The sequence below is a fragment of the Lagenorhynchus albirostris genome, chromosome 4 (assembly GCF_949774975.1).
Source record: "Lagenorhynchus albirostris chromosome 4, mLagAlb1.1, whole genome shotgun sequence".
Taxonomy (NCBI): domain Eukaryota; kingdom Metazoa; phylum Chordata; class Mammalia; order Artiodactyla; family Delphinidae; genus Lagenorhynchus; species Lagenorhynchus albirostris.
The window spans coordinates 115154399-115170590 of NC_083098.1; the positions used below are offsets into that span (position 1 = coordinate 115154399).

Sequence of the window (16192 nt, forward strand, 5' to 3'; positions counted from 1 at the left end):
TAAGAAGGAAAGATACACTGATAGAAGAAGTTGATAAGGTAGGCAATGGAAAGATTTGTGCAGGGCCTTGTAGACCATGTTTAGAATTTTAAATTTTATTGTAAGGATAATGGGAAGAGTCTTGTCAAGATTTTTAGTTAAAAAAGATTATGCTGAGGGTGGGCCCAAATCCAATATGACTGGTGTCCTTATAAAAAGGGGAAATTTAGACATAGAGACAAACATGCACAGAGGGAAGATGATGTGAAGACATATAAAGGGAAGATGGCCATGTGACTGGAATGATGTATTTATAAGCCAAGGAACACTGGATTTTTGGCAAACACCAGAAATTAGAAGAGATAAAGGATTCTCTCCTTCAGCCAACAGAGAGAGCTTGGCCCTGCCAACACCTTGATTTTGGATTTTTAGCTTCTAAAAGTGTGAGACAATAGATTACTGTTGTTTTAAGTTAAAAAAAAATTAAAAAGATTATGCTAGCTGAAGTCTGAAGAAAGAGGAAGAAGAATGGATGCAGGAAATTGCAGGAAAGCAGATAAGAGATAATGGAAAACTTGACTAAAATGATGGTATCAGAAATAGAAGTGAATAGACTCGTGAACAGGTTTTTCTGATTAATTGAATTTGGAAGGAGAGGCAGGAATCAAAGATGAATCTGCATACTGACCTGAACAAGTCAGGGAAGGAAAATGGTGATTACTGATATAGGGAATGCTGGAGGAGGAACAGCTTTAAGGGGAAAAAAAAAATAAATTCAGTCTTAGACATGCTGAATTAGAGGTTACCTGTGAAACATCCAAGTGGAGTGCAGAGCAGGCATCGGATGTTCGTTGCCTAGAGCTAACAAGAGAAGCTTGAGCAGGAGCTAATAACTGGAAGCCATGGTCACTGTTTGATGGAAGTATTCAAGACTGTCTAATATCCATCTTGTAAGGGAACAGAAGGAAGCTCACCAAGATCCCTGAGGAACGCTATATTTAATGACATGCAAGGGCAGGTGAAGACAGTGAAAGATACTGAGTGAAGGTAACAGAGAGGAAAGATGAAAACGAGGAGATTGGGGTGTACCAAAAATCCATGAAGGATTATGTTTGAAAAAAAAGAGAGATCAAGTGAGATCAGGGACTGAAAAGAGTAATTTGTGACTTTTGTCAGGGGAATGGAGAAAGTGGAATACAAAGTGAAGTGAGGTTACCAGAGGAAAGGGATAGGGGAGAGCAAAATGAGTAAAGGGGATCAACTGTATGGTGACAGATGGAAATTAAACTTTTGATGGTGAGCACACTGTAGTATATACAGAAGCTGAAATACAATGTTGTATACATGAAACTTACATGATGTTATAAACCAATGTTATTTAAAAAAAATGTCTTGGAAGGAATCACATGCACAAAAAATTTAAACCTGTGTTAAAAATTTTTAAAAAATGTATTTAAAAGCAAGCAACAAGCTGGAAAAGTATGTACCAAAGGTATCAAAATGTTAGTATTCTAACACTACACTACAAATCAATAAAAATGCCTTCCAGTAGAAAAATGGACAAAGAATTATCTGAAGACAATTCAGAGAAAAAGTATAATTGGTTAATAAACATAAGAAAAAATTTAAACTTGTTAGTAATAAAAGAAATGCATATGTAAATGAGATTTTAAAAACTTATCAAGTCAGCAAAAGAAGTTTAATTATAATGTCCAGTGTTGTGGAGGATATAGGGAACTATGCATTTTCATTTACTGTTGTTGGAGGTTTAACTGGTTTAAAATTCTTTTTCTGGAAAACCACCAGCAATACATTAAATACCTTAAAAAAAAAAAAAGAGGTCACATAACTGCTTTTCCTTCCACCTTACTGTAAAAACATTTCAACTAATTTAAGAGCAGGTATATAGGTGATTGCATGAGTGTATATAAACAAGCACTAGGGAAAGAAAAGAAAATTACAAAAGTGCTCAATGACTATAGAGTAAGATATGTTGTATATTAATATATACATTTCAATGAATAAGAGAGAAAAACACAACACACTACTGATAAAGTTAACTTGCTTTAAGTTATCTTCTGAGTTTCCTCAACTCTAAAATAGGGATAAAAATACTTACTTCAGAGATTTGTTTAGGAACAAATAAAATACTGTACCCGAGTACCTGAAAACTATAAATCATTGTAGTGTTATTTTTAAATTGTTCAAACTATAAAAAACAGTGGTGTTATTATCAAGATGAAACTTTGTAGACTAGTATTTATAACAGACTTTCAGAAGCTACTCCAACTTAAAGAATATAAATGTGTTTTTAAGTTTTCATGTACACTAAACTCATTTAATCTATACTTAAAGCATACCTGTAAATTGAGGATAATTCAATGAATGTTTTGCTTACTTTACGACAATAGTAAATGTAAACAGTTAACATTATATAAACAAAACAAAATTTAATTTACTTAATAAAATCCCAGACTAGCATTTGTGTTTATAAACAAGAATAATAATTCCTGCTTAGTCACAGTGCACATGCAACTAACTTATACCAGTCATCAATAAATTAATATGGTAATTAAAATTTAACAAAGAAATTGGTTAAAAAAATCCAGTGCTGGCCAGTCTTTCTCTAAAATATATTCAGTTTTCAAAAAACCCATTTTATTCTATTCATCAGTTACATACCTTTATATATATATATATTACCCAGCCCCTCAATTAGCTGTGGTTAGAATCGTCAAGCAGAGTCTTAGCTATTTAAGGAAAAGTAGATGCGAAAGACGTTGGCACTAGATAAAATAATTCTTTTGGCAAGTTTGGGGATCAAAATAGTATTGAAACTAAGAGGTAAAGGTCAAAGTGAAATCTTAAACTGAAATTACTGAGGAAAAAATGCTTGAAAGATTCCTTTTTTGGCAAGCCAGCCTCCCTCTCCTTTACTACCCTTACTGTTTGTAGTGACTTCTAAATGTAAAGTGATAGTAATAAAGTTGACATAGCTGAGGGGAAACAGAAGAATACCAGAACATCTCTTCTTTTGTACAAATTACTTAGATACAGAAAACTTTCAGAAAATTTTTGCATAGTTTCAAAGTTGAAACATTTAACCTTTAGTTACTAAATGTGTGATAATGATTGTTACCATTTGTTTGAGTGCTAATATTATTATGTATCAGATACTGAATTAGGTGCTTAACAATGCTGCAAAGTAGGAATTATTATAATTATGCTCACTTTTACAAACAGGAAACTAGAGAGGTTATGTGAACTATGCAAGATTATAAAACCAAAAAGGAACAGGGTTGAAATTTGAAACTAAGTTCATCTAATAGCAAAGCTCATGCTTTTTCTACTACAGTTGTCTGCTTCTGGGAATAAATATGATAGACACATGGATAAACTAAAAGTTAAGTGTAATTTTCTTCTCAGAGCTGTTTTCAAGCTTTGATTCTACAAGTCACAGAGTGCAGTTTATGTTTAAATTTACAAAAGGGATTTTTTTAATCTGTTATAGAATCTAACATAGAATATACAGTACGTAAATCTGAACTGTGATTATCCTAAACTTAATGAATATGCTTTTGTAAGGCATACATACATAATTTTTTGTATCTACTTTCTATTATTCTAACATTTAAATCTGAACAAAGAAGACTTCAAATAAACAATACTAGGATGGAAAAGAGGGACAAAATTTGAGGTAAAATGTTAAAACAGGTAAAAATATTTTATATAAAGAATGGGTATAAAAACTTAGACAACATAGATACTTTAAAAAGGATTGTAATAAAATCAGCATAGATAATAGATAATTTTCAAACATGAACTTATAAAAAGTGACTCAGAAGAATGGATAATCAAATATCTCCCTGGTTAAAAGGCATCAGACTCAGGTGGTTTTATAGACAAGTTTAACTCAATCTATAAGAAACAGATAATTCCTCTTATACAAACTGATTAGGCAGTCAATAAAGGGAAAGAGAAATAAAATCTTAAGATCAAATACTAAAAAGGACAGACAGGAAAAGAAAATTATAGATTTATCTCACCTATGAGCATAGATGCAGAAAGTCAATACTAGCAAATACTAGCAAATTGAATATAGTCAGTATTACTTTTTTGTAGAGACCTAGCAGACTTTATCTCAAAAATGCAAGGACCATGCAATATCAAAAATTTTAATAATGTAAACATTATCAGATTAAAGGAGGAAAAAAGATGATCCTAATCAATCCTTAATAGAATATGAATTTGATAAAATTCAACACTCATTCAAGTACTCTTAATAATATTGAAGAAGAAGGGAAATTCATTACTCAGAGTATTAATTTAAAAAAAATATCAGGGCTTCCCTGGTGGCGCAGTGGTTGAGAGTCCGCCTGCCGATGCAGGGGACACGGGTTCGTGCCCCGGTCTAGGAGGATCCCGCATGCCGCAGAGCGGCTAGGCCCGTGAGCCATGGCCACTGAGCCTGCGTGTCCGGAGCCTGTGCTCCGCAATGGGAGAGGCCACAACAGTGAGAGGCCCACGTACCGCAAAAAAAAAAAAAAAAAAAAAAAAAATCAAACTTAATGGTGCAATTAGAAGGATTTTCATTAAATTCAGGTACAAAGAAATCTACCTGCTCTCATCACTTTTATTTTACTTTACTAGAGGTCCTATGCAATGCAATAAGACACACATACACATAAAATCAGAGATATAATAATAAAAGTAGTAACTAGCAAGAGATAAATGTATTCATATGTATAGTTGATTGAATTAGCCGCATAAATATCCAAGAGACTCTACAATCTACTAGATTTAAAAAGCGAATCAATTCCAAAACACTTGGTATTTACCCAAAGGAACTGACAACTTATGTCCACACAAAAATTACACATAGATGTTAATAGCAGCATTATTTATAATAACTAAAACTTAGAAGCAACCAAGATGTCATTCAGTAGGTGAATCGTTAAATAAACTGTGGTACAACCAATGGACTATTATTCAGCACTAAAAAATGAGCTATCAAGACATGGAGGAAACAACTATATGACATTCTGGAAAAGGCAAAACTATGGAGATAATAAAAAGATCAGTGTTTGTATCCTAGTGGTTGAGGGCGAAGGGAGATGAATAGGTAGAGCATAGTGGAATTTTAGGGCATTTATACTATAATGATGCATACATGTCATTTATATATTTGTTCAACCCCACAGAATGTACAATACCAAGAGTGAACCCTAATGTAAACCTTGGACTTTGGGTGATGATACTGTGTTAATGTAGGCTCATCAATTGTAACAAATGTTCCACTCTGTGGGGGATGTAGATAATGGGGAGGCTATGCATGTGTGGGGCAGGGAGTATATGGGAAATCTCTGCACTTTCCACTCAATTTTGCTATAAACTTAAAATTGCTTTAAAAAATAAAGTCTATTTTAAAAAAATCAAATGAGTTTGCTAACTATAAAATGAATGTAAAATAAACTAAAATCAAGCAGGAATAATCAACCAGGAAACATAATAGCTTAAAAGATATTATTCATAAAACTAACAAAATAATGTATTTATTCTTCTTATGGACATCTAATAGAAATCTCTAAATCCACGTGTTCAAAAGTGAGCACTTGATTTTTACCTTCCAATCTGCTCTTCCTATGGTCTTCCTTACATCAGCAAATGAGAACAGCCAAAACACCATCCTTCTAGCCTCAGTCAAAAACTTTGGATTCATCCGCGATTACTCTCTCTTTCGTACCTCACATTCAGTGAGTCAGCAAAATCTGTTGGTTCTGTTTTCAAAATATACTTACTACTGTAATAGGGAAGAACAAATCTGACTCCATATTGGATCTGTTTCTTTTACTTTAACCTTTGTATTCTATTGCGTTTGCTGCAAGTTAAGAATGTTGCCTATAGCCTGAAATAAACAGGATAGCCCATTTTCAAGGCTCTGATCTTTAAAGGTATAACACTTTTTCCATTCACATAGAGATAAAAAGTTGCAGAACAGAGAATAACATTTGTCTTGTTGGAGGTTTACAGGAACATCATGACCTGACCTATGTGGACAGCGGTAAGAACAAAGGATTCCGACATCAAGAAGTTTGCAACAACCAACAATATTACCTTCCTTTTTAATATAAAAGAAGCCTGAATTCTAACTTGGGTAAGATGGTTCTTTGGGACATTAGTCCACCATCTTCTTGGTCAGCTGGTTTTCTGCATAAAGCCACTATCCCTTGTTCCAACAACTTGTCTCTCGATTTATTGGCCTGTTGTACGGGAGCAGTATGAGCTTGGACTCAGTAACACTACTTCTCATCACCTCTACTGCTACCCCTTGGTTCTAAGCCATCATAGCTTCGTCCTTGGTCTCCTCTTTTACCTCTGTCCCTCCTATTGTCTATTTCATGTATAGTAGCCAAAGTAATCCTTTTACACGTAAGTCTGATCCTGTCACCACTCTGCTTAAAATCTTCCAATGGCTTCTCATCTCATTTGGTATAAAGCCAAAGTATTAAGGTTACACAAGATCTGAACCACTGATCTCTGTAAATTTATGGCTTCCACACTCCTCTTCACTCATTCCATTCTATATATAGTATCCTTACTGTTCCCCTTACAAAGTATGTTACTACCTTGCACTTGCAAGATGGAATATTTTTTTCTCAAGAAATGTATATAACTCACTCTCTCACTTCCTTTAAGTTCTCTTCTCAAATGTTTCCTTATCAGCTAGATTTTCTTTGAGTCTCCCACATAAAATAGCAACTCTTCTCTAATGCTCTCCAGAATCCTCCTCCTTGGCATTCTCTATTGCCCTTCTTCTTCATCTTCTCCTTTTAAAAATTGAAATATAGTTGGCATACAATATTATATTAGATTTATGTGTACTAGACAGTGATCTGACATTTGCAGACATTATGAAATGATCACCACCATAAGTCTACTAACCATCTATCCCTATACAAAGTGATAACAATATTATTGACCATATTACTTATGCTGTGTATTACATCCCATGGCTTACTTATTTTATAACTGGAGGTCTGTATCTTTTAATCTTCTTCACCTATTTCACACACACCCCTCTGCCATCTCCTTCTCCTCAGGCAACCACCTGTTTGTTCTCTGTATTTATGAGTCTGGTTTCATTTTGTTTTGTTATTTGTTTGTTTTGTCTTTTAGAGTCAACATACAAGCGAGATCATGTGATATCTGTCTTTCTCTGTCTGACTTATTTCACTTACCAAAGTAACCTCAAGCTTCATCCATGTTGCTGCAAATGGCAAGATTTCATTCTTTTTTATGGCTGAATAGTACTCTATGTGTGTGTTTAAGTATATACCACATTGTCTTTATTGATTTATCTATTGATGGGACACTTAGGTTGCTTCCATATCTTGGCTATTGTAAATATTGCTGTTATGAGCAATGGTGTGTAGATATCTTTTCAAATTAATTTTGTTTTCTTTGGGTAAATACCCAGAAGTGAAACTGCTAAATCATATGGCAGTTATATTTTTAATTTTTTGAGGAACATTTATATGGTTTTACATAGTGGCTGAACCAATTTACAATCCCACCAACTGTGCGTGCAGGTCCCCTTTTCTCCACATCCTTGCCAACAATTATCTGTTGTCTTTCTGACGACAGCAATTCTAACAGGTGTGAGTGGGTATTGAATTGTGGTTTTAATTTGCATTTCCCTGATGATTAGTCATGTTGATATGTATCTGTTGGCCATCTGTATGTCTTCTTTGGAAAAATGTCTATTCAGGTCCCCTGCCCATTTCTTAATTGGGTTGTTTGTTTTTTTGATATTGAGTAGTATGAGTTCTTTGTATATTTTGGATATTAACCTCTTACTGAATATATGGTTTGCAAATATCTTCTCCCATTTATTAGGTTGTCTTTTCGTCCTGTTGATAGTTTTCTTTGCTGTACAAAAGCTTTTAAGCTTGATGTAGTCCCTTTGTTTATCTTTATTCTTCTTTACTTTCCTCTATGGCACCTAAAGGCCACTAAATGTCCAACAATACATGAATGGATAAAAAAAGTGTGGTGTATATGTATACAACGGAATATTACTCAGCCATTAAGAAAAAAAGAAATCTTGCCATTTGTGACAACATGGTTGATCCAGAGAATATTATGCTAAGTGAAATAAGTAGGACAGAGAAAGACAAGTATCACATGATCTCACTTATATGTGGAATCTAAAAAACACACTAATTGTTTACCTTTTTTGCTTATTGTCTGTATATCCTCCACTAAATACAAATTCTATGAGGACAGGTACTCTTTTTTCACTGCTTTAGCCCCAGTAACTAGAATGGTATCTGTTTCACCATATGTATTCAGACATATTGTTGAAAAATAATGCATTGGTTTTTATACTATTCAGTATATTTTTCTTTATGGTTGAAATATATCATAAAAAAATGAAATAAATTCTAAAGAAAAGTAAACTAAAACTTGAATATTCTTCAGATAGCAACACTTCATGTAAATAGTGTAGTATATTCTTCTCTTCCATTCTTAGTATTGTTGTTGATGGGGATAATATATCTGACTTATGAGTACACAGAAAAGTTAGTTGTTTTAAAAAGTTATTTATTTATTTATTATACAGCAGGTTCTTATTAGTTATCTATTTTATACTTATGAAAAGTTAGTTTTATATCACAAAGTTTTAGCAAATTGACCCAGAACTCTGAGACTTACCATAATTAGGAATATATAAAGTGACTTGGGGTTTAGTGACATTCAAACAAAAATTTAGTGACATTTTAAACAAAAATCTCATTTCAGACGAGGGTGTAAGGGAAAAGATTTAAAACCACTTAAATTTAAAATGAACAGTGACTTTTCCTAGTAAAATTTTACTTTATCACAAAATGAAAGTCTCACATTACTTGAGTTGTCAATATTCCTATTTTGGGCTTTTAAAATCAACTACTCAATCTTTTTGTTTCACTCAGGAGTTAAAATGTAGTGGACAAATAGCATAGAATATGAGTGACATCAGTGAGAATGGCAGAGTAGGGATCTCAGAAAAGCTGCTCCTCCAAAACATAATGAGAATACTGGCAAAGATTATCAAAATGAACCTTCTAGAATTCTGAAAATTAAACAAAGGTCTGCAGCAATGTATGGAGTACAGTCAAAAGAAATACCTCTATTTCAGTAAGAATGTGAGTTCTGTGGTGCTTTAGTTTGCCCTACTCTCATTTCCTTCTCCTCAGCTCCACCTTAAAAACCAACAGTCTCACAAACCAGAAGTCTAGCAACCACTGGACAGGACAGAGTGGTTTTAGAGCTCCCAAAAGTATCATTTCAGGGAATTATGATTACTTGACATGTCTTCCAGTTCCCTAGAAACCTCTCCTCACAGTGTTTGCCTTTATTTGACCTGACTCAGAACCCTCTCTGTTCAAAGAGACTTTTCTCTGGAGGTATCTGTCAAAAAGAGTCAGCAGCAATTGTTTAATATTGTAGCTGTCTGAGGTGGCCATAACAGATGGAGCAAAGAAGAAGCTGACAATAAAAATTAAAAGCTAAAATTAAAAGCTGGGGAACGCAATGTCCATAGGGGTATGTGAAAGTGCTAACAGGATCCTGGGAATCTAGAACTCTGTCAATGCGAACATAGGATGTTTGGATGCACAGGAAAGACCTGAGAAGGCCTTAAGCTCTCACCTTTGGTTGACCTCAAGACCTGAAATAGTTGTATGAATACAATCACATATTAGAAGATAGCTATGTTAAAAAGACATAAGTGGGGCTTCCCTGGTGGCACAGTGGTTGAGAGTCCGCCTGCCGATGCAGGGGACGCGGGTTTGTGCCCCAGTCCGGGAGGATCCCGCATGCCGCGGAGCGGCTGGGCCCATGCGCCACGGCCGCTGAGCCTGCGCGTCCGGAGCCTGTGCTCCGCAACGGGAGAGGCCACAACAGTGAGAGGCCCGCATACCGTAAAAAAAAAAAAAAAAAAAAAAAGACGTAAGTGATAATAGTATATGAACAATACTGATACTTAAGTATACTAATATAACATCCATCTTCTTTTAGAGTTTATGAATTAAATCAGCAATTACGTACCAGATCTGTTTTTGGAGGATCTGGACACTCAGTGGAGAAATAAGGTGTTGAACTTCTGACTCCACTGCTATCAGAAGTTGGCTTTGGAGGTTGAGCATGCTGTCTGTAAGTAGCACTTTTAGGAGTCCAACAAAACAGGTTGATTGATTCTCGCACACAACGTTCAATGTCAATTTCTAGATAGAAAAATTAAAAAAAAAAAGCAAACAGAGAATTTGGATTGCTCTATTTATGTAAAAACCACAATTTTTCCTAAATACATATACACAAATATGGCTAAGATGATAACTAATTAGAAAAGATGTCAGTAAAAAAGTAATCTAGATACTAATCAGCATATTTATGATTGGAATGGTAGAGGGTATCTGGTATTACTATGTAGATACATATACACATATATTTACATTTGTAAATATATACATACATTTTTATGTGTGATTTTTGGGTATTATTATCTATATATAGATACACATACATATAGTATATGTGTTTATATATTTCAGTGTATCATTATTTAAACATTTAAATATAACATATCTCCTTATTAGAGAACCTTAACTTTGATAATATTTTCACTTTCTCAAATTAAAGGTTGGGTAGAAGGAAGGCTAGAATTTGGGAGTGGGCAAACAAAAGATTCAGAAGTTAATAGACATACTTTAAGTAAAGTGTAATGAAAGTTTCATTTCCATATATTAAAGATGATATAAAATAATCAGGGCAAAATTAATTAAAATCTCAGTTCAGCATTTCTCCCCTTTTTAAAAAAGAATTTCTTGATTTAACTGCAAAAAAGTATAAGTGGGGCTTCCCTGGTGGTGCAGTGGTTGAGAGTCCGCCTGCCGATGCAGGGGACACGGGTTCGTGCCCCGGTCCGGGAAGATCCCACATGCCGCAGAGCGGCTGGGCCCGTGAGCCATGGCCGCTGAGCCTGCGCGTCTGGAGCCTGTGCTCTGCAACGGGAGAGGCCACGACAGTGAGAGGCCCGCATAGCACACACACAAAAAGTATGTGAGGTTTCATATAGACAGAAATTAAATGTACTCAATTAAAATAATAAAAAATACTTCCATAGAAGATTTCCCCTTCTTTCTCAGATTTGAAAGAAATTTAAACATCTTTGATACAGAGGTAATATACACAGGAAAGTTATTACAATGCCAAATTATTGTTTGTGTGTTTTGATAGGACTGTAACTCTTTAGGAGGTTAATATTCCTGATGGAGAGTAAGCTGTTACTCTACAGAGAAAGTGGAGCTATCATAGAAAAGCAGTAGAAATTCAAGAAGTTTACTAGGATGAAGGAGTTTATTAGCATGGACTAGCTTTTCCATTTCTATATTCGTAATATTAGTAAATGGCAGATATTATCATTTCCTCTGCAAAAGTCCAAGTGTGTCAGTTCAGATAAGCAATGAAGAAAAATATATTACATCCCTTACAAAGGGGTAAGGTCCCTATTTCTCTTTTTGAAATGAAGAGCTTATATATAAGGGGAAAAGGAAATAGACATTTAAGTTGATCCTGTGAATGGTGCATGAATCAGGCACTTATAGAATTATCTGCTTTTATAAGGTGGAAAACCCTTAGAGAAGGGCAGGGAAATGGACACTTAATGAGCATCTACTGTGTGACAGGTGTCGTATACTTTCACATAGCCCATTTAATTCTTACAGTGATTATTATAGACAGGTACTGCACTCCCCTCATTTCTGCTGAAGATGAAGAAACTAAGACATAAACAAGCTAAGTGACTGAATGTGTTAAGTGTTTTTATTACGAGTAGAATATCTGAAGTTACTAAAGGGTTATAAGGCATCTTTCATTTCCCAATTTATTTAGATTTGGGAAACAACAGCCAGCAGGTCTAGAAAGACCAGTTACTCAATTAAACATTCCTTTATCTGCTATTAGTGATGTTTGCCAACTTCACAGTTGGTTACTCCATGGCTGCACAAAAAGGTCAGATTTCATCACCCCCATATGTTATTCCTAACATAAAATCTATGAAACAGAGTTAAACATGTTTTGAGGAATGGACCTATTTATTTGAGAAATTGTCAATTCAGTGAAATGCATTCTTTTAAAAAGTTCTGTAACATTGTCAACTTGATATTCCACAAAGAGAAGAATACAGACATCAATAAGAAGAAAAATAAAAGTTCAAGATACGTTCCTCTACTCCACTTAAGATGGAAGAGATGTGCTCACTTCATTTTAGAACACTTCCAATTAATACGGTTAAGATAAAAATTTGCAGCTAAAGAGAGAAAACTTCGTCACCTTAAAAAAGTTTATCCAATTCACACTGTTTAATCTCCAAAGGAAAAGAATTTTGGACCATAAATTTTGCATCTGCAGTGCTCAAATCAGTTTGACATATCTGTCACCCATTAAAAGCTTGAAAGTCAAGTTAATGATGCAGATCAGAGCTTGCAGTTCAGTCCTTAAATCACTGGCAATGGAAAAGTCGTTTGTATCTGGTTCCAGAACACCTTACCAATACCATAAAAGGTTTACAGTGAATCTTGAGAATTTACTGGCATCCACCCCGATTTGAGCTTGATTACTACTGGCAGATATCCCATTCTCCATTCACTTGACCCATGTCACCTTCTCCATCTCAAAATCCTTCCAAAGTACTTTATCATAACCAAAATATTATGAAAAGTACTTTATAAACTGTACATTAAAATATGTAATTATTCTTTTAAAAATAATCTCTCGTCCTAAAGCACTACTACTTTCTATCTTGCATTTGCATTTTGATACAATGCGTTTGTGAAGAAGTATGTACCCTGGATATGGTTTCTCAGGTTTGATTCCAAGCTCCATGAGGTACTTTGTGACTCAGAGAAATAATTTCTCTAAATCTCATTTTCTTTATCCTCATCCATTACTACTGTTTTCTCTCATAAATACGGAACTATTTTCAAAATGATAAAATGCAACTCATGATTCATTTGGGCAAGGGTAGGTAGAAAAGACAGCTCGCCTGAAGCCCTTCATTGTCTTGCTTTAATGACTATGAAATGCTTCCTAGATATAGTGAACAGCTGTTGACATGGCACTTCTCTTTACCATCATCTAATTCCCTTTGGTTCATCCCTAATTTGGGGGCTAAGATATTATTTTCTCTCTCTAGATTTACTGCATTATTTTGGTGGAACACATTTTCTAGTAATTTCTAGGAAAGGATGCACAGAAGGCAAATTACTTTGGAATTGTCTATTAATATATTTATTCTGCCTTTGACTGATAGTTAGGCTAGGCATAACATTCTAGGATTGATTTATTTTTCTACAGAGTTATGTAAGGCAAGGGTTCCACTGTCTTTCTTCTGAGAAATTTGATGCAATCTTGATTTGAGATCACTTGTACGTGATTTTCCACCTATCTGTAAACTTTTAGGATCCCTGGTGTTCTGAAATTTCATAATGATACATGTAATTGTGTATCACTTAATTGATGGTCTTTTTGTAATCCTTCAGTTACAGAAAAAGTTATTGTTTGATGTCTGTAATAATTTCTTTCTCACTGTTTTTCCTCTTCTCTTTTCTTTCATAAGAAGAGTACTGAACATCCTGTATAAATTTCCTAATAATTTTGCCTTTTCCTCTTACTTTCCATCTATATTTTGGTTCTATTCTCTGAGAGATTTCCTAAGCTTTATCATACACCTCTTTCATATAAAGCTCATTGCATTTCCACATCATTTTTAATTTCCAGTAAATCTTTTTTGTTGTTACTTAAAAATTTCTGATTTTTCATAGTTATCATATCTTCTCATAATTGTTTTTCTGAGGATAGTCCTTTATTCAGTTGGTGCTGTTCTGTGTTTTTTAGCTGGAGGCTTTCCCTAGAGGTTTGGTGATCGATGACTGCATATTTAAAAGAATAGCACTAAAAATCAGATTGGAAGTTTTGTATATGTGGGTAGGGCTTCACTATAGGTAACCTGGGGACATGGTCATTTGTTAGAGGACCCCTATAAGTAAGGTATTTCTCTTTTTGGGAACTTTCCATCTCTCCAGAGGATAATTCTTTAATCTGTCTAAACTAATCTTTGCCAGCATTCTGGGAATTGACCATAGATGAGCCTGGGGATTGTAACTATAAACATTTCCTCACTCTGGCTCTCTGCTATGCTACTGACTCTGTGTCTCAAGTCTCTATGATTCTACTACTCCAAAAATGTACCTCCATATTTACTGTATCTATGGTCATGTTTTGTAAAATTTGCAAAAGTAAAAATATCTAAACCACAATCAGTGAAAACTGTTGTCTTTACACCAATTTCCCCTCCATTACACTTCTTCTTGTGTTAGGCAACATAGTGGCTGTGGATACTTTGATATAACTAAGCTAAATTCAAGATATATTTATTATGGTTTAATGGGTATTCTACTGTTATTAGAAGTCACTTTGGGGTATTGACATAGATTTTTCTCCTTGACCAGAGTCTAGTCAGGCTCCTCTAAGCCTTTTCTTGACTATGCCTCAACCTTGGCCTATAAAGACTTGAACAAAACTCTTAACATAGTTTATAGCAATTCAATGTCACATCCCTCAGATTACCCTAACGCCCTATGAACGCCTGCCTGAGAAAAAACAAGGCTGCCAGAAGAATTTAGCATTTGTTCCCGTCAATACCTGAAGACAGGGTCCCTGTCTTCTAGCCTCGGTAGGAAGGTAGGAGCCTAACTTTGGTAAGTGTCAGTTAGCAAACACAGATATATTTCACATGGACCAATGACCCCCTTCACACTTTTTATAATTTTTCACTTCCCTGAATCTTCTAGTCTCCTCCCTCCCTATTCCCTCATTCTCCCTTTAAAATGCCCAGGCACCTCTGTACAAATTGAAGTTGAGCTCAATTCATGCTGGACTATTATTGCAACAGTGTATTACGGACTAAAACCTATGCTTACCACTTTAATGAGTGTCTGGCTTGTTTTTCTTTGACAGTATAGTAAAATTATTGCTAGCTCTAGGAATGACTTCCTGGAATACTCCCACCACCCACTATACAGGAGTAGAGGTCGTAATGCAGTGTGAATGTGTTCTAGCAGTAGAAGTTTATGGGCAGGCGAAACGTAGTTGACATGTACATAGCAAAAACCAGACTGAAAAATTCCTCCAAATATTAAACATGTGAAACTGTAAGCAGAGAATTAGGTTCTCATTGATGCCTGATTAAAAGAGAAATATTCTCCTTCTAGAAATATATTTCAATAATGCTACATATACAGTTATAAGTGTACCATTAACTTTTTTTCTTTTTTTGATAGGAACCTCACAAAAAATAGCATTTCTGTATTTATAGAAAACAAACTTGTAGCACTAAAACAAACAGAAGCAACACCTGTGCTAAGTCATATGTTTTATGCATTACTACTATAAATAATAAAAAACAAATTTCAACCAACCCTGTCAGTGAAAAGACAGATTATCTATTTTTTCTATAGAAAATATTGCATAATTATTGTTATATGAAGAGATGATCAATGAATATGAAGCAAAAGAGGAGGAAAAATAGAGGTATGTCAGACATTTAATGAATACAAACATTATGCTATTTTTCTGTTTTGTAATTTGTTGTGATCTCTTTGCTCATGCTAAATATTCTTTTAATAGCCTAATTTTGTATTGTAATTTATAACCTCTCCTTAAAGAGGGGCATCTCCCCACACTGCATAAGCTTCAGGCCACAAAATCTAGATCTGCCCCTATCTTCCAGTCTTCTGCTAGGTGGCAGAGGAACAGACTCTTGGCTAAGAGGGTGGGAGCAAAGATTTGTAGGGGTGAATGAAATGAAACTATTCCTTATGCATACATACATTCAACTGTTCCTTCTCTGGTTTTCTGCCTCATTTTTTCTTTCACTTTCAATTTCTGAGACCTTTTGGTGCTCTGCATCAAGAACTGGCTTGCTTCTTTTTGGTATCCTCCTTTGCAGGAAGGTTTCAATATTCTCTGATTTATTAAGTGAGTTACTACTGATGTAACTGCTTTCTATCTTCCAAATATTTGTTGACATTTCTTGTCTACTAGTGCTCTTTTTACACTCTCTTTGTTTTTAAAATTACTCTTTCTTCATTCCCTTACTGTCACTTTAGTGATG

At 34.7% G+C, this 16192-nt stretch overlaps 1 protein-coding gene across 2 annotated transcripts in view; it reads right to left on the reverse strand.

The window, feature by feature from the left end:
- TBCK (TBC1 domain containing kinase) overlaps positions 1-16192 on the reverse strand; it is a 226971-nt gene that overhangs the window by 56675 nt on the left and 154104 nt on the right. For both annotated transcript variants that reach the window (XM_060148557.1, XM_060148556.1), the window contains exon 23: positions 10069-10244. In XM_060148557.1, the coding sequence (XP_060004540.1) occupies positions 10069-10244 (176 nt within the window). The remainder of the gene's footprint in view (positions 1-10068; positions 10245-16192) is intronic.